Source organism: Lolium rigidum, chromosome 7 (genome assembly GCF_022539505.1).
Source record: "Lolium rigidum isolate FL_2022 chromosome 7, APGP_CSIRO_Lrig_0.1, whole genome shotgun sequence".
Classification (NCBI taxonomy): Eukaryota; Viridiplantae; Streptophyta; class Magnoliopsida; order Poales; family Poaceae; genus Lolium; species Lolium rigidum.
This window is the reverse complement of record NC_061514.1, coordinates 316,823,451-316,841,445: the sequence shown is the minus strand read 5'-3', so window position 1 is coordinate 316,841,445 and position 17,995 is coordinate 316,823,451. Positions and strand designations below refer to the sequence as shown.

Sequence of the window (17,995 nt, the reverse complement as noted above, 5' to 3'; positions counted from 1 at the left end):
CGGATCCCGGGAGCCCTAGTGGCACAACCATAACTCATTGTAACAACGCGAAAGCGCCCGGATAATTCCGGACAAGCGGCGGTAGGCCACTGTCATCGTGCGGGTGTTCCGAAGGCTGGGTAACTCGCGTACCACCGTCCCGTGTGCACTCCGCCCTATGGCCCCTACTTCTTCTCCCCCTCGTGAGGATCCCTCCTCGGAGGTACCGTCGATTAGGCAACGACACCTCCCGAGCTAGGGTCTGCAATGGCGGCCGCGACGGAACTTTTCGTGGATGGAGGCTCGGGTGTTCAGGATTTTTCCGAGATCGTGATTAAATAGGCGAAGGGGCGATGTCGGTGAAAAATATTGACTTCGGCTTTTGTGTCGTCCAATTCCGAGAATATTTCCTGCATAACTTTTCTGAAATACAAAACAGCAGAAAACATGGAACTAGCACCATAGCATCTTGTTAATAGGTTAGTGCCAAAAATTGTATAAAAGTGCAACGAAGTATGAGAAAAAATGTATATAAATTGGTGTAGAACAAGCATGGAGCATCAAAAATTATAGATACGTTTGAGACGTATCAGCGCTCACCGGCGATGTCATTGAGAAGCACACGGGATGAGGAGGTGGTAAGTAAAGCGGTGATCCAATTGCGAAATCTAGGAGGAAAACCCCGCCTTTGAAGAAAATCCATAATAAACTCCCAATGGATGGAATCAAAGGCCTTGCGAATATCTAGCTTGAAGAGAAGCGCCGATGTTTTGCTTTTGTGGAATATTTTAGCGAGGCTCTTCACATAGAGGAAGTTGTCATGGATACTCCGCTTGTTGATAAAAGAGATTTGGGCATTGGACGCAAGATCATTCATGAGGGGCCCCAAACGTAAAGCAAGCACCTTGGCGAGGATCTTCGCAATGGCATGGATAAGGCTTATGGGTCTAAAGTCCGAAACATCCTCCGCCGCATCCTTCTTGGGCAAAAGGGCTATATTGGCGGAGTTAAGCCAATGGAAGTTGTCCGCATGTAGGTTCCCAAATTGGTGAACAACCTTCATAACGTCGCTCTTGATAGTGTCCCAACATTTTTTGAAAGAAGGCTCCGGTGAACCCATCCGGCCTCGGCGCCTTGTCATTAGGAATTTGGTCTATTGCATTCTTCACCTCTTCTTCGGTGAAAGGATCCCCAAGCTCATGCAAGTGTGGAGTTTCGAAGTGGACCGTGTTCCAATTGAAGTCTTGCTTCCTAGGCGCCCCGTAGGCAAAGACCTCCTTGAAATGATTGTGAATTACCCCTTCTTTCGCCCCATGGTCCGTTACCCAACCTCGGTTATGCTTTAGACGGTAGATGTGATTTTTCGTCCTCCTAGCATTGACCCTTAGGTGAACTTTTTTGGTGTTGGTGTCTCCCTCCTTAATGTTGGCGATACGAGCGCATTGCTTCTTGCGGGCTCTCTAAATCACGGATAAGGCAATAACTTTCCTTTTCAACCGTGCCTGGAGGTCTCTTTCATCATCGGAGAGCGGCCGAAGATCTTGTGCCATGTCGAAGTGAAGAATTACAAGAAGGGTCGCATGCAACATGACCTTGGTGTTAGAGAAGAGACCTCTTCCCCACTTTCTCAAAGATTGGCCGGTTTTCTTGAGCTTGTGGTAAAGGATATGGAAAGGTTCCACATGATTGGTGGGCTCGTTCCACACGTTTTGCACCACATCATTGAAGCCCGGGATACAGGTCCAAAAGTTTTCAAACTTGAAGGAAGAAGGTCTCCGGGGACCACTATGGTCGGCAAGAAGAAGGGGGCAATGGTCCGACAAGCAAGACGAAAGGCAATGGAGGAAATGAGTGTCGAAGTCCCACTCGTTATTGCAATAGAAAGCATCAAGCTTGCAAAGGGTAGCCTTTGCCCTTTCGTTGCTCCACGTGAAGCGGCGATTTTGCAAGTGGATCTTGTTAAGCTCGCATGCTTGAAGGGAAGCCCTAAAACAAATGATGCGGCTGCGTTTACATTCCTTTTGTTCTTGTCGCTAGAGCTGCGGATTTGATTGAAGTCCCCAAGCGCAAGCCACCGCACCCCGGACGGCGGCTTTTGCGCAACAAGCTCCACGAAGAAGAGGTCTGTCGTTGGTGATTTGAGCGGCCGAGTCGTCCCAAAGAAGTAGAATACCCTCCTTAGTGCCAATTGCGTGGCGCTTCGTGAAGCTCTTCAACTGGTTACCACCAATGTATGCCGCATCAAAGGAAGAAATGGAGTCGAGCTTTGTCTCCTGGAGACATACAATCTGGCAAGAAGAGGAGGCGATTGTTTTGTGAACGGTGTCGCGCCGATCTTGGTCATTGAGACCCCTCACATTCCAACCGAGGATGTTAAGAAGTTGTTCTAACATTGCAAACAAATGAGCCCAATTAATGGTTGGGAAACAGAGTACTAGCACATAGCAGCAGTACAGAACCTCCTGCGCCCAGAGACAATTCCCGTGATCTGGAACATGCCCCAACAATCAGGGAATTAAGGCACAGCAACACACTAAGCGACCAGCACCAGTCCAAAGCAAACACTTGTGCTGGAACAAGCTCCAGGCAAGAGCAAAATCCACCCAGCAGCAACCAGGACAAGAACGTAGATAGTTTGCTAACATGATAACTGACTAACTCGAAGCGAAAGGGAGCAAGGCGTTCAGACTGCCTCCGTGGCGTTGTCATTCAGGTTCATGCATCTTGGTCCATGGCAGGCGCACCACCATGCAGCAGGAGCGGCGTGTCAATGTCATCCTCTTCCTTCTCGCCCAGCTTGAACAGACTCCGCATGGCAGGCAGCGAGGACATGGTCATGCACCTGTCCCTGAAAGCGGCGCGCAAACTCTGCCATTGCCTGCTCACTGACCTCCTCCCCGTCCTTGATGATGCCGAGCCCACGGGCCACGACAAAGCGCCGTTTCCGCAACCTTAGCGACGGACGCCGCCTTGCGCTTGGCCTTGAGCCTGGAGCTTGCACGCCTGAGCTGAGAGAGTACGCCACAGTGCGGGCAATGCCCATGCCCGCAAGCAGCTTGCGGCCGTGCACAGGGCGCACAGGCGGTGACGACATTGGTGGCGAGAGCAGCGGATGCGTCCCAGGCCTGAAGATAGAGGACACGCCGTGCTCGTTGGGCGCGCACGGTCTGGCGTGCGGGTGAAGCCTGACCTGTCCATGCGACAATCGCGAGCGGCTGCTCGCCCATCAGTTCCAGGATGGCCGCGTCGACAGCCTCGCCGGCCGCGGATGGGGCAGGAAGCAGCTCACCCATCGGCTCCATGGCGTGGTAGGCAGCAACCATGCACTGCGCTTCAGTCATGACATTTCTGGGCCCGAGCAAGGGATGGGCAGTAGCAGCAGCCACCAGCTGCAGCGGCTGTGCAAGGGTGGCCACGGTCACGGCCCCGCCACCGTCATCCCTCCGCCGTCCATCGCGGCGGTTCCCAAAACGGTCGCGGTCGCGCTGCGACGTCTCCTCATCCCGTCCCCTGCCCGATCTTCTCGCGCCAGTTGCGCGATGGCGCCCGGCTCTGGCCGTCGCGGTCGTCGTCCCTGCGACCATTGCCGCGGTCGTTGGCGCCTTCCAGGAGCCGCTCGGCGCGGTCACGCATGAACCGCTCACCGTCGACATTGCCCCACTTCCAGATGTTCCTGCCCGGCATGGGCGTGTCCTCCACCGTCATGTCCTCGACGATGTCCAGGTGCATTATGCACCGGCGATGAAGCCCGCGCCGCCCACGCTCAGGTACGCCAGGGGGAGCATTTGGCCCTGGCAACGTGACCCAGCGTACCCGCGGCACCAGGCCAGGGTTCTCCACTCAAGCCCAGACACAGAGGGGTTTGGTGTACTCCCGGCGAACGCAGGCCTCCTCAATGTAGTCGAGGGAGCACGCCTTGCCAATCACCTGCTGAACCTCGGTGTCGTACCAAGCATAGAGTGGCACATTCTCCACACACAACCTGACATGGTGGCGCGCGGAGGTTGACCTGGTCGGCGTTGTCTTCCAACCTCCATGACCTGACTTGAATCTTGAGCCCTTCGAAGTACAAGTCATGGCAGGCGACGGCGTTGGCGCAGCGCAGTGGTGCGGGTAGATGAAGCGCACCAGGTACGGCTCCGGGAAGTGCTCCGTGACGCTGATGTCATCCTTCAGGGCACCGAACGTGGCCAGCAGGGCGCGCTCCATTGTGGCCTTGGTGTCGCGGGCGGGCGGCCGGTCGAACCACGCATAGGCCGCACCGGTGAGCAGCTTCGTCGCCTCCGCGTTCATTTCCTTCCGCGGTGGCATGGATCACCACAAAATACTCGGCGGGCCGGCGAATGTCGTCGAGCTTGGACATCGCGGCGGAAGCATAGAGTATGCATATACCTGGGATATTTGGATGATGGAGTATGCATATACATGCTGTGCAATCATGTTTTCGATTCATTTCCTGGTGGACTTGGATTCTTCAGTACGCATGCACATATTGTGCATGCATGTTTTTGGTCCTGGATTACAATAGGAACTTCATGCATAGTTACCCAGCTTACCAAACACCGCAACAATTGTCTTCTAGATGTGTCATCAACTGTTACAAGATTTGGTATGAATATCTGCGGCCATTTACTTCCTCTTAGTGCTCGGATTTTTTTTTAAAAGATATCTTCACTTAGTGGTACTGTACTACCATGTGTTTGTGCATTCAGTTTGCAAATTATCTAGAACAGAAGAGCAGCCTAATGGCACAACAAGCGGTGCCACTGAATTCAGATATGAGATCAGTGGCACTACCGCATGTGTAATTTGCGGATTATCTGAAAAAAAAAGTACATGTACGAATCTACAACTGTGAAGCAGCCTAATACTGGAACTAGCAGTGCCATTGAATTCAGTTATGAAACACGTTCTTCCGGCCCAATTTAGAGGCATATTATTCCTTCGGAATTGCTCCACACACGACGATTTGCGTACGATCCATGTACGATGCTTCTCCACAACGCTAATTTTCCTCTGGAGCCCACCACGGTAATCAACGTCAGCCCAGCCCAAAACAAAACAACACCCGCAAATACTATCTGTCTTGACTTCTTCAACATCGTTGTATCCAGCCTGACAAATTTGATAGAGCTGAATACCATGGTATTACGAAGCTGATGGATTAACGATTCTCATGGAACAAATGAACAAGCTTTGCATACATATACACTTCCGTGGTAATGTTGAGAAAATCTGTCACAAACAGAAACAATGAGTTCATCAGACACATATACCCGACTGTAGTTCTCCGTGTCGTTTGACGTTTTTCCGACGTCGGCCCGAAATAGCCTTTTTTCGCCGGTACCGTAGTATTGGCTGTTCGGCCATGGTTTTCACCGTATCGAGACCGCCGCACACCCAGTCATGGGATAGCAGCCACAATCCAGACAAAAAGATTGAGAGGGAAAAGGTGGGATAATATAGAACCACAAGTCCAAGTCCCAACAGCGGCAGCAACTACCGCCGGGAAGGACAAAAAGAAATACTTCCTCTGTCCCGCGGAAACTATCGGGGCGACGCACCGGCCGTCTACACAAAGCTGACTCAAATATGCGCCTCAGATGTGTCACGGCGGACGCTGCGCGGACGTGGCAAGTGTCCGCTCGCATGTGGTAGACGTTTCGTCAGGCTCGCCTGGCAGTGACGCAGGCTCGATGTGTCTTCTCAGCGGCGCCAGTACTGGCGCCGAGCGTAGCTTCGGTAGTCTGTGGCCGCGTAATGGCGATGTCTCGCGTGGCGCACGGCCGTCACCTACCTCTGCGCACGAAGTAATAACAATGCCACGCGTGATGCGGCCGTCGCCCGCCTCCGATCTATATAAACACAGGGCGCGCGCATCTCATCTCCTCCCGCACTAAACCCTAGCGTCGCACAACCTCCACCGTAGCGCCACTGCCGCTCAACCTCCACCTTTGCCACCATGAGCGGCGCCGGCCGCGGCCTGGCAGCCACGTGTCCACCTCCACCTCCGACTCCACCTCCCCCGACCTCGAGCTCCGAGGAGGAGTTCGACGACGATGATAGCACTGACGACCTCCTCGACCAGGCCAGGGACGCCAAGTTCCTGGCTGACGGGGAGAAGGAAGCAGAGGAGGAGCGGGCGGCCCACGCGGCGTTCAACGCTGAGATGGAATGCCGCAGCCGCAGAGGGCGTTAGTCGACTCATTCGAGATGCTCAAGAAGGCCGAGGACGCCGCAAACGACAGGCTGCGGCTGTGCCTGCTAGAGGATGCGGCGACGCACCGAGCCCTAGCGGTCGCACGGCAGGCGGCGAAGAAACATACGAGGGAGGGACGCAACGACGGGGCCGGGCCGTCGGGCAGCAAGTAGTTTAGGTTTCTACTTGGATAGTTTTTACGTAGTAGTTTCTATGCTTTTTAAATATGTTGGAAAACAAAAAATGGGTCGGCCCGCTGAAAGCACACCCAGACGCAAACGGACGCACGGTCAAAATATGTCCACGAGGCATCGCAAACGGATGTTCGCGATCACTTTTAGGCATCCGAAATGCGTCGCGAGTTGGAGATGTCCTAATACGATTTGATCTTGAACTTGGCAGTGTAGATTGGTCGGCTGTAATTCTGAGGGCATCTCCAGCGGGGCGACGCAAACGGACGTTTTTCGTCCGTTTGCGTCTGCGCGGACAAAAAACGCCCTCCAGCGGGGCGACGCAAAACGTCCGCGGTGTCCGTCCTGACGCAAACGTGGACCAAATATGCGCCAGGAATGCGTCTCTGCGGACGCGTCCGCGCGTCCGTTTGTGTCCGGTTGGGCTGCATGCAGCCCTCTCTCTCCTCCTTTAATCACGCATGCGCTTATTCCTAGCCACACAAACAGAATCTTTCCCTCTCTCTCCTCTCTAATCACGCATGCGGTCAAATAAATGCGTCCCTGCCGCTGGAGAAGGGGCAGACACATACGGACATGCAGACGTTTTTTATGTCCGTGCCCGACGCAAACGGACATAAATATGCGTCGCCCCGCTGGAGATGCCCTGAGTAGAAGAAGGCGAATAGCAACGCACATAGTCATGTTCCACGCGTGAAGTTTGCTGATCGTACGAGTATCGTACATGGATTGTCGTATGTATAGCAGCGCTCTTATTCCTTTGGGGACAGATTTCTGCAACACTACCGATGCTCTCTCACATGTATGCAAACAAAGTATCAATCTTTCATTCTCTTCAGAACATATTTCTCCTACGAAAAGGAGCAGGCCACGAAAAAAGGTCTGCTGTACACGAGCTAATGGCAATTGATAGATGTTCAGACAGAAGAAACGTACCAGCCTTTCAATCCAACCCCTAGAGCTCCGCTTTCGCCCACGGCTGCAAAAGCAAGTCCTGGCCTCCCATGGCGCGGCCCAAGCCCTGGCCAAGACTTTCTCCCCTTCCTTCCATGCCCAGCTGGCGACCTCCATCCCCTTGCTTGCGCTCCCGACCACCATCACCAGCATCACGTCGTCAACAGGGAGCCCCAGATTCTGGCCCTCGGCGCAACCCCTGCTTCTCACCCTTCCGCCGTCTTCAATTCAATGGCGGTGAACAGACCTCTGCTACTCCCCATGGATTCAGCGGCAAGTGAGCGGCGCGAGCAGGCACCGGCGCACGCCCACCGCAAAGCATCCTGTGGAGAAGGGAGAAGAGAAACAAGATAGCTGACAGCGACCCTCTACACTCTACTTAAGCTGGTCACTGCCTCCCTTTTTTTCAGCGGCTCACAGCCTCTTCTCTGTTCTTCTCCATATTTCGGTCAGCTCACACATTGATAGAGCTACGTTAGGGCCGGCCCGACCAGATTTTCTTATAAACGTACTGCCAGCCCAAGCTAGCTGCTCATCGCTTTCTTTCTCCAGTCCAACCGGACTGCTCTATCTCGAAAGAAATCTGGCTAGCCACCTGTTTCCACCGTTCTTAACAAAAGGCCACCTTAGAGCATATGCACCGGCGGCTCCCGATAGCATTTTAGGGCCGGCATTAAAAATAGTCTCACACCGGCACGTCGTCGGCGTATTTTCGAGCTCATGCCGGTCCCTTCGCAAATGGCGCGAATCATGCGCCGGTGCCTCACGCAGCGAATGATTTTGGGCGTGTGAGCCGCTTGTCAGCCACACATCTCAAAATTATACATGCTTTTCCCCAAAGCCCCTTCCCAGCTGCCGCCTCATTTCTCCCGCCCGCCGCTCCATATCTCATCCGGACTCCAACGCGAAAAACCCTCGCCGTCGTCATGTCGCCGAAGAAAAAGTATTCGGTGAAGGCAGCGAAGGGAGCCAGCAACTCGCCGACCGCAGCTTAGGCGGCGATTCTCGAGCTCACCCTCGTTGTCGGGGTACTTCACGGAGGGGTCGTCGCTATCGTAGATGCATCTGTCGTAGATGGACGGCCGCGCCCGCTGCTCCCCCGAGTACGCCGACAACGACACAACCTTCGACCCCAACGCGCCGTTCTCGCCGGATTCGGCGCTGAGGGGCAGCGGCGCCTTTCGCTTTCCTGTCGACCTGAACTCGTCACCAGATCTGCACCGCCCGGGAAGCACCGCCGGTCACGTGACTGACGACATTGGCCTCCCCGCACCCTCTTCGGCGACGAAAGCAGGAGCACCCACCGTCGACGTTCGTGCCTCCCCTAGCGCCCTAGAGCCGGTTCCCGTGATGGAGGTGCCGCCGATGCTCGCCGACGATGAGGACGTCGTCGAGGTTCAACGCCCATGACCCCGTTCATCTAATCATTTGGCCTAGAAGCCCAAGTTGTTTTTGCAGCCGGACTATGACGGCGATTCGGTAGCCGTATGTTGGCCCAAACTTCATATTCGAAAACCTATTCGAATTTGGTGGCAGTATGTTGGCCAAAACTTCATATTCGAAAAGCTAGTCGGATTTCCATGTATGTTTTATAGGTTTTTATTCAAATGATCTATCGGGGCTGCCGGTTTGAGAAGCACCGGTGTGGGAGCAACCGGTGTGGGAGCAGCACCACAAATGGTGTTGTGCCGGTGGCGGCAGAGGCGCCTATGGGGTGGGCGCCAGTGGAGATGCTCTTAGCTATCCGGAGGGTAATTTGGGATGTCTGTTCAAAAGATTCTAAAGAACATTTGACATAGAACTTCAGGTCACAGGGTCACCTTTTTGACATAGAACGTATGAATTTTTATTTAGTCTCTTCCCTTTTTCCGTCCACGAACGCAACATTGTAGTAAATATAATGCACCCAGTTCAATGAAGATTATGCTAGGCCCCAAACAAAACATAAAAAAAAGATAATCGTTGGCGTGCTATTACCATTGCAAACAATCCCGTGAGGTTCTCACTTACATAAAATACATGGTCTATAACCAAACAACAAGCAAACGTTTTGACAGTACTGCAGGCAAAGGATACAATTAACTTATCAAAATAAAACTTTAAATTACTAACTACTAGAACATACCCTATGCTATAGTTAATGGCAGACAACTCAAACACTAACTAATTATCAGCAGTATCGTCAAATTCACGAATGCCATCAAAGACTGCCATAGAAGGAGAATTTGCAATTTACCATTACAATTAAATGTCACCATCCATGTAATCGCTTTCTGTTAATACATTTTCCCCACGAAGCTGCAATAACTATTTCTTCAGTTATTTTTCCCTTCTACATTTATCAAACATGCCACATACCAAAGAAAGATAATTCTTCTTCAAACCTCTCTTGGCGAGTTGGTACTTGAAAGAAAAGATAAACGTAGCGCTTTTCTTGGTCTGATTTACAACTCGTGTGGTCTAGCCCACGCCACCAGAGGCCGCAGACAACCGCATGCAAACAACGACAAAGAGTTCCACTGCTACATTGACCAACCAAAGCTGCTCTGCGCAAATGTTAGCCACGCACCGCACTACGCCTCGTCACACTTCCTAGTCTATCTACAGCTCTGCTGCATACATGAGCCTGATACTACGAGCAGTTACCATGCCGAAGCCATCTCTGCCCCAAGCTGGTCCATACCAGTTTTGGAAAACGTAGTATGGGAAACCTGCAAGGGTCACCCCATAGCCAACTATGACAACAGCATGCGTTGGGATTTTTCCACTTGGGCCTATCTCAAACTCAGAATCTTCTGGAGCATCGTACACATCATCAGGCCCCAAGCTGAAATACCCTTTGGTAATCCCAAAAGTTCCGATTAAAACTGTCCCATCCTCCAACTTATCAATAGATTCATTTATATAAGGAGGCTTCAATTTTTCAAATTCAGATATGCGGTATCTATCAAAGCCCTGTAAAAATAAATGAAACAATAGAACAATAAGTCATTACAGGTTCCATCATATGCTTCCATATGCACATCATTTAACAGCTCAACAAGTCGGAACAGAAAATTAAAGATTAAATCCAGGTTTTGCAGCTAAAGATCTGAAGCAGAAATCTCACCATTGTGTCGAAGTCAGCTCCGTTGTACGTACTTTCACTAACAACGCCCGTCTCTACCATTTTTCCAAGACAAACATCAAGTGTGTCCTTGCCTTTCATTTTATTTTTGGCACAAAAGGCCCTCACGATATCTTGGAGGTGATATTCAGAGAGTTTAATGACAAACTCAGAGGGCCAGGGCCAAGCTCTTTTGAAGAGTGACTCTGTCATCACCACGGTCGACACATAACCGCACATGTCTGAAAATATTCTCATGGTTCAGCTCTGCATGTGTTAAAAACCCTAAATGAAATGTCAATATACACATACCTAGTCCCTGCTCTCTCATAGTTCCCAGTATATTCTTTCCACGGAACAGCCTAGTCCTCCAGGAAATGGCGTTGTCAATAATTAATTTTTCATACTTCATGGGTCGAGTTTCTCGCTGATAAAAAAGTATCAAATAAAAATACATGCTCAGTTTCTAGCTGATCCAGATCAAAAGAACTATAGCTACAATTTCAAGAATACAAATAAGAGAAGATGGGGAGCATAAGTCAACCTAATATTGAGCAATGTACCTTATACTGCTATAGACCAGAAAATAATAGGTTGAGTTATAGAAAACAGACTAGGGTATACAGAACATCTGCGAAAAGTTGCAGAGATCACTTAGTAAACTGCTAGTTGTAACGATTGACAAAAACCACATACAGAAACATTGTTTTTGTTTTTAAGTGTCTACAGTTTTGCATACACGCAAATCTATGCATACTTACATCTGCTTTCAGCAGATGCATATCCTAGCAAGCAAGCCCATTCTTTTCTTAAAGAGTATTATGATTTATCTGAGCATACTACTTGATGAAACATACATACCTCAGACAGTCCAGCCATCTTCTCCACATAAGATGCCTCTGCCTGCTCCACCTTGAGCTGAAGATCAAGTAGTGCTCCGTGCAGCTGAAAGGCAAACTTTAATTATTAGGGGAATTTACATCTAATATATATTTTACTGAATATCGTCTAAAAAATAATGTTGCACAACAAACACGTACTTGGTGACTTTCTCTCTTTATGTGTTGCTCAGTAATGTGGAACCTGTGAGCATACATATTTTTCTCACTCAGGAGGCTTCTGAGGTTCTTCGAGATAAGACACAGATCTTCAGCTGCTTGTCTAAACATTAGTAGTTCCTTCATCAGCAGGTCAACGTCTTCCCAAAGTTTGGCCACGGTATCCAAAGCCTGACACCGCGAGTACAAACTTTCGGGGCATTCTTTTGAAAGAACGGTTACTCTTCTCTTCAGCTCATAAATGCGACTTTCCAATTCTGCCAAAACTGGCTGGCGACCCGAGAGAAGACCGTAAACATGTTCAGCTTTTTTCGCAGCCCTATTAAGCCATGAGATCTCTGTATTTACTCTGTCAATGAAATCATGATACTGGGAAATAACTGGAGCAGCCTTCTTAAAAATTGCCGTGTTTTCCATAATAATGGCCTTCACTTCAGATAATAGAGGATCGCTATTAAAACATGCAAGTAGTCCTTCCTTCATACATTTTAAACTTTCATGATTTGATTTAGATAAAGTCTTCAATTTACGTACAATAGGACCTGCAGTATATAAAATATTGATTATGCTTGCTAATCTCCAATTTAACTGAGCATGAAATATTCTTTTTGAAGTATTACCAAATTTTTCTTCCGAAAGGTCAGGTTTGCCATGAGGATATTCATATCTCTGACCTTTCAGCTCAAAAAGCTTCCGTTCTTCTGCATATGTACAAATATTTAAACATGAGACCATGAGAGTATATTCACATTTTTGTAGCTCACAGAACCGCTACTATACCTTTGAAAATGAGACCCTTACAGAACCGTTGGTCTCTTACTAGCCTGCCAATGTGATATTCAATAATGCCAAGGAGATATTTCAAAGTCATGTCTCTGATTTGTTCCTCCTGAAGTTTATAGCATCAAAATCAATAACATAAAAAAATAATGACATCAATCCTTTATAATTCAACTAAAACAGTATTTCAATACTAACTGAAATAGCACAAGAAACATGCATAATACAATCTTACATTGACCTTAGAGTGTTTATCCAGTAGCTGGGTGGAAACTTGCTTTCCCGAGTGAGACCGGCAAACCTGCAAAAGTGGATCTTGTGCATCCATTAAACTAGAAGAACGAGCCAATAATAACTGAAGAAAATTTGATGAAACAAGAACTAATTTCAACCTCTAAAAAAAGAGGAGAAGACCGCCAATACATATTCATATCTTCGGCTTGAGGTTCTTTCATGGGGGAGCTGCTCAAAATTTCTTCCAGGATATTAACACATTCCTGTAGGTAAAAGGGTAAAACGGAAGCTAAAACTCAGAAATGAAATTGCTAGAGGTACTAGATTAAAATGTTAAGAGACCCAAACATGCCATGCATAGTAAAGACATGGTAATTTACTATTATACTCATGTATATACCTCAAGAAAAAGGCTCTTGTATACTTCTGACTTTTCACTCAGCCACTTCCCAACAAGGTCCTGATCTTTCCTAGAAGCAGCAGCAGCCAGTTTAATGTTGAATGGGAATGGAGCAGAATCAAGGACAGCAGAAAGGATCTGTTACAAGTTAAGATAAAATTAGTATAAAAAATATCCTGGGGATGTTCAATAAAACAAACAGTGGGGATTTTTTTTCACGACTGACAGAATTCTTTTACTGTACAAACCTGCAACTGTTGACATAGATCAGCAATTCTAAGAAGACATTTTCGATCAGAATGAGCTTCGACAAATCCTCCAAGCGTAAGGCAGGGGTTAACTCTCCAGAGATACTTAACCACATTGCTTTTTGCAGTGTCCTTCAGTACGAGTAGAGAATACACTTGATAGAACTTCTTTTTGAAGGAGATTATGCTCAGTCTGCATCGCAGGGTGGGTTTCAATAAATTACAATTATTAATATAGCTTGTTCAGTGTGAGTGGAAAGTCCTACCTTGACATGTCCAAGACCAAGGAGTAATAGTTCAGGGCAATGTCCCAGTGGATCCTCAATCATCAACCGCACCGACACAATGTGTCCAGCATCAGCAAGTCGACATAACACCTCCAAAAGGTCAAGGCAGTACCAAGCCTGATTGCCTCGACTAAGACTACCCAAATCCTGATATTCCTATAGAATTTTTTTCAAAAAAAAGATGTCAGAATTGCGCATTTTGTCAGAGTTAAAGTCACATGTTGTCAAAAGAATTACCAGCTGCCTTGAGCAGTGTGAAAATGAAAACTTATCAGGAGGAGCCATAACAGCATGCTTTAAAAATGATATTTGGGCATCGGTATTTTTCCACAGTGACCCACAAACAGCATGCAGTGGAAACGGCTCCTGTACAATCGAACAATTCTGTCAACCAAGCCATTGAGTCCGTTGAAACACCTGAAAAGTAAAACCTGTATATATACCTTAGAAGCTCCGGCATATACCGCCATCGGTAAATTAAAGCCTGATTCATCCGGAATATTGAGATCCTCATGATCAAGATTTTCCATTACATGCAGCCAGTTTGTACTGGGGGCCTACAAGGGAAGGAACAGCCCGGTTAGAATGTGAAAGATCAAGGCAAGGAAGAAATTGCAACAAAAAGCAACAAGTGTCAAGAGCTCACAAGTTCATGAACTGTATCCACAATAACATCAATGTTATGGGCACTGTGAGTGCCAATAATTGACAGGAGCCATTTAGATATCGCAGCATCATCAAGAGGTTCATATTTCGACAGTTTTTCCTTGCAGTGTATGTTGTCAGCAGAGTCGGATAACTGAAAAAGTGCCAAGAGAAACATATGAGGAAACTTATAAATTCAGAAGTTTGTAATCTGGGGCGCAGTACTTGAGGCAACCAACAGTTCTTAGAATTACATCAATAATTTCCATTACACTCTCTGTGAGGTTCTTAAATCCACAAAATATGATAAGAGCCTGTAAACATACGACGGGTAGGTGGTGAAGAAACAGGACCAATCGGCTTAGTGCTCGCGTGTATAGTAGCCAAGTCTAAGCCCCAACATTAGCAAGCACGGTGGTGAACAACTCCCCTCCTATCGACGGTCGTTAGGAGGCACACGCTAGCTAGGGTTTGGTTCGTACCTCACAGATCTCGGTCAGAACAGTGTCGGAGGAGTGGAAGGCGTCGCTGACGACCTGGGGTAGCTGCGCCGCCTTCGCGGCGCCGATGGCCGTGCCCAGCAGGGACATCTCACCGGCGGCGACCGGCGGGATATCCGGTGGCGGTGGTGCGGGCATATCAGAGTCGTGGGGTTTGTTGTGCTTGTTGTGCAGGGTATGGGGCAGGGGAGGGAAAGCTCTCGGGACAAAATAATTTTTTTTAAGTCGTTCACCACCCAGGAATGGAACACTTCCTGAGAACAAAACACACACGGTAGATTAGCGGGTGGTCGATCGATTACAAGGACAGATGAACAACATAATTGAACTGCAGTCTGTGATGTGTCTGTCTAACAGAGATCGATCGGCATCATCTGTTATTTGTGCGCACACACACCTACGACCATCTCGCGCACTATTTCATTTTATTTGCAACGGTGCATCATATTATATTGTAAATTCATAATTCCATTAAAAAAGACTTTGATGGCATGGGAAATATATATATATATATATATATTGCATCACATTGTCATTTTTTACATCACCAAAACGATGCTAATTTTGACAAATGATGCAAAATAGGGCACATGTGACACACTAGATGATGCAAAAGAGGGCGATATGCGCCATATCCTTCTCCTTTGATAGTTCAAACTTCAAATTAAACAACTTAGGCTTAAATTCAAACACTTGTAATTTATTTCGAACACTTCTAGTTTATTAGATAGATTTGATACATCTAAATTTGACTTCGACATGATAAAAACCTAAACTTCGACAAAAACATCAACCCTAATCATCGAAATTCGACTTGACACTTACCCTATACTTCGATAGTTCAACCCTAAACTTTGACACTATGATAGATATAACTAAACATGGGCGCTGGAGGCGGGGTTCACTCCCATTCGTCTTCATCGAAGCTCTTGATGCTGTTAAAGAAGTCCGAGTCACGATGGTGGACTGACCAGCATTGGACGCCACAGACTGCCTCCTTCTCGTGTGCAATAATATGCACGAAAGCGCAAAGATTCTCCTTCTCATGTTCGTAGGTGAGCATACGCACAGGCTGCGAGAGGAACCCGGTCTCCTTGAGGCTCCACATTTCAGAGAAATTCATCTCCTAATGCGGGCAGCTGAACGTCCATGCACCGAAGGCGTAGGCGCGCCCGGCGAGCTACAGAAACACAAACGTGCCGAGCCACCACCGCACGATGTCAACGGTAATCTCCGCGGCGTAGTCGCCGGACTGCCGCAGCTGCATGCCAAGGAAGCCGGTCAACGATTTGGGGCAAGCGGTGTGGCGGCATCATGATGCGATGCGGTGCAGCGCGATTCGGCGGGGAGAGGGGCAATGGTGCGGGCCTCAGCGGAGGCGGATCTGTGGTATTGGGTGGGCAGGTGGCGGGAACGGCATGAATCGACGGCGGCACGTCAGGACTGCTGCGGAGGAAGATGACGTGCAGATCTTTCAGCGTGGCGGTTGGCCTAAGCGCGGCGATGTAAAATAGGATGCATCACCACCCCATGCGATGTACACTTGGATCACTTGACCCAAAATTTACATCACTACCTTTTTTTTCCATCACCATCATCAGTTGGAGCAGCATTTTCGGGCAAATGCGATGTAAAAAAACAGTTTTTACATGGCCTAGTCCTCTTTAGGTCATCTATTAGAGATGCTCTAAGTTCTTCTTGAAACACGTTAATGGGCTTTAGTTTTTCTAGTATATGAAAGAACTTAAAGAAGATTTTGGAATATCCAACGGGGCCTTGGGAAGCCCCGGTTAGTTGTGGTATTCTTAAAGATAGGCAAAATATTAGGAGAGACGCCCCCTTCCCCCGAAGTTGACGTGGGAGGAAACTGTAAAGATGTTTGAATGTACCTAGAGAGTTGGCTATTGCTAGGACCACATGAAAATGATGATTAGTTTACTTTTTTCTTTCTCTCTCTCTCTCTCTCTCCCCCTCTCATTCTTTTGAAATTTGGTTTATGTTTCTGTTTGGTTTTATATCTACTTATCTAGTCTAACTTAGATTGCTTACCACAAAAGACTTGTTGTTGTTGTTACGGGAGAACTTATCATGGTGGAAACAACATAAGTTGGTGGCGAGATTATTGCTTGGCTTCAGTGGCCCACTTTGAAACATAAAACGTATCTATCACAAAACATTGAAATTTAAGGCTAGAATAGAAGGCTGTGCCTATTAGAATCACTGAACTAGCATACTGTGCATATAATTTTTGTAAGCATACTTTTCAGTGCTATATTATAAACAATGCGGGGAAAAGAAATCATACCTAGTAGCAAAGCTTCCACACGTTATAGCCCGAGGCAATCTTTCCTTTGTTTTTGTTACACTGTATCTTCTTTGTGAAGAGGCTGATTGAAATTTAGGACCCAGGAGATACCGTGCCAGCCGCCAGGCCCATCCTTTAATAACAAAAAGTGTGATACTGCAACATGACGCAAATAGGGGTGCAATGTGTCAGAACCGTAGAGACATCTGGTGCAGAGTTAGAAACTTAGAATTTACGTACTCTAAACAATTACATAGAATAATTGGAAAGAACATACTGCTGGCATGTCGATGCACATAACATGTCTGATTGGATCATGCACCCGTAGACACCTGAAGCATGCATGACTTGCACTGTGCTCTGCATCACGAACCGTGGCCTATGCATCTGTTCATGGGGGTTGTTGATTGGTTGATGGGATCGATTTACCAAACCAATATATTAGCAGGTCAACAAATGTTCGGCTCGAATTTCTTTTGGCAACTTCTGCCATCGCCAAATTATTGGCGTGCTAATATGTTGGATTGATAAGTTGGGGCAACAGATCAATCAGGTCTGCAGTATGTTGACGAGAGATGGATCGGCAACTGTAAGAATCTGCAACGAAAAATCAGCATATCAGCGAGAGATCGACAGAGCTAGATGAAAATCCAAGATCTTACGACTCACATGTGTACAAACCGTGCAGATCGAATCTCCGCGCGCCTTCTCATGCCATACTGCCATCGACCATGAGGCTCGATCCAGATTGCTACTTGGGGGCGTGTGTGCATATCATCGCCGGAGGGCGGTGGACGTAACCTGCCGGCGATCAGCATGCGGCGGTGTCAGGGTGCCAAATTGCTAGGGTTTCGATGGGAGCGATCCGAAGACGGGGGCGTGGAACCGAAGACCGAGAAACTGGCTCGGCTCGTTTTTACCTGAGGGCCCACGTAATGTCTACAAGTCTTGCTATACCTACGACAAATTTCGTCCGAAATTCATACGATCCTACGTGGATGCGTTGTTTCTCACGCGAGGCTGGGGCAAACGCGAATTTGGGTTTTTAGGCTGGGTCGAGACTTGGATAATATGGGATAAGACCATCTCTCTTCTTACGTTAGGTCTCA

At 48.1% G+C, this 17,995-nt stretch overlaps 2 protein-coding genes across 2 annotated transcripts; both read right to left on the bottom strand.

Moving 5' to 3' along the window:
- Positions 1-9,500: 9,500 nt before the first annotated feature.
- Positions 9,501-13,906, bottom strand: LOC124673206. Its single transcript, XM_047209326.1, has 14 exons — positions 13,901-13,906; positions 13,674-13,802; positions 13,416-13,592; positions 13,150-13,281; positions 12,902-13,039; positions 12,660-12,764; positions 12,503-12,568; positions 12,268-12,376; positions 12,108-12,188; positions 11,470-12,029; positions 11,291-11,374; positions 10,742-10,856; positions 10,433-10,671; positions 9,501-10,278 (listed from the first exon to the last, which is right to left on the bottom strand). Exons 1-14 carry the CDS (start codon positions 13,904-13,906, stop codon positions 9,925-9,927), a joined length of 2,295 nt encoding a protein of 764 aa, XP_047065282.1. The 3' UTR covers positions 9,501-9,924.
- A 2-nt stretch (positions 13,907-13,908) lies between these two features.
- On the bottom strand, positions 13,909-17,977 carry LOC124678492. Its single transcript, XM_047214368.1, has 5 exons — positions 17,556-17,977; positions 17,164-17,483; positions 16,887-17,042; positions 14,083-14,235; positions 13,909-13,993 (listed from the first exon to the last, which is right to left on the bottom strand). The coding sequence occupies exons 2-5, from the start codon at positions 17,271-17,273 to the stop codon at positions 13,966-13,968; spliced, it is 447 nt and encodes a 148-aa protein (XP_047070324.1). The 5' UTR covers positions 17,274-17,483; positions 17,556-17,977; the 3' UTR covers positions 13,909-13,965.
- Between the last annotated feature and the right edge of the window lie 18 nt (positions 17,978-17,995).

What these genes read in the sequence shown, in the direction of transcription:
- LOC124673206 (XM_047209326.1), bottom strand. An exon ending in CACACTGCTCAAGGCAGCTG is followed by an intron (nt 13,593 to 13,673) that starts GTAATTCTTTTG and finishes AAAATTCTATAG; the next exon opens with GAATATCAGGATTTGGGTAG. An exon ending in AGATGGCTGGACTGTCTGAG is followed by an intron (nt 10,857 to 11,290) that starts GTATGTATGTTT and finishes CTTTTTTATCAG; the next exon opens with CGAGAAACTCGACCCATGAA.
- LOC124678492 (XM_047214368.1), bottom strand. Translation starts at nt 17,273, where the DNA reads ATGCATAGGCCACGGTTCGTGATGCAGAGCACAGTGCAAGTCATGCAT. An exon ending in TGTGGAAGCTTTGCTACTAG is followed by an intron (nt 14,236 to 16,886) that starts GTATGATTTCTT and finishes GCACTTTTTCAG; the next exon opens with TTATCCGACTCTGCTGACAA. An exon ending in TGGATACAGTTCATGAACTT is followed by an intron (nt 13,994 to 14,082) that starts GTGAGCTCTTGA and finishes CTTCCCTTGTAG; the next exon opens with GCCCCCAGTACAAACTGGCT.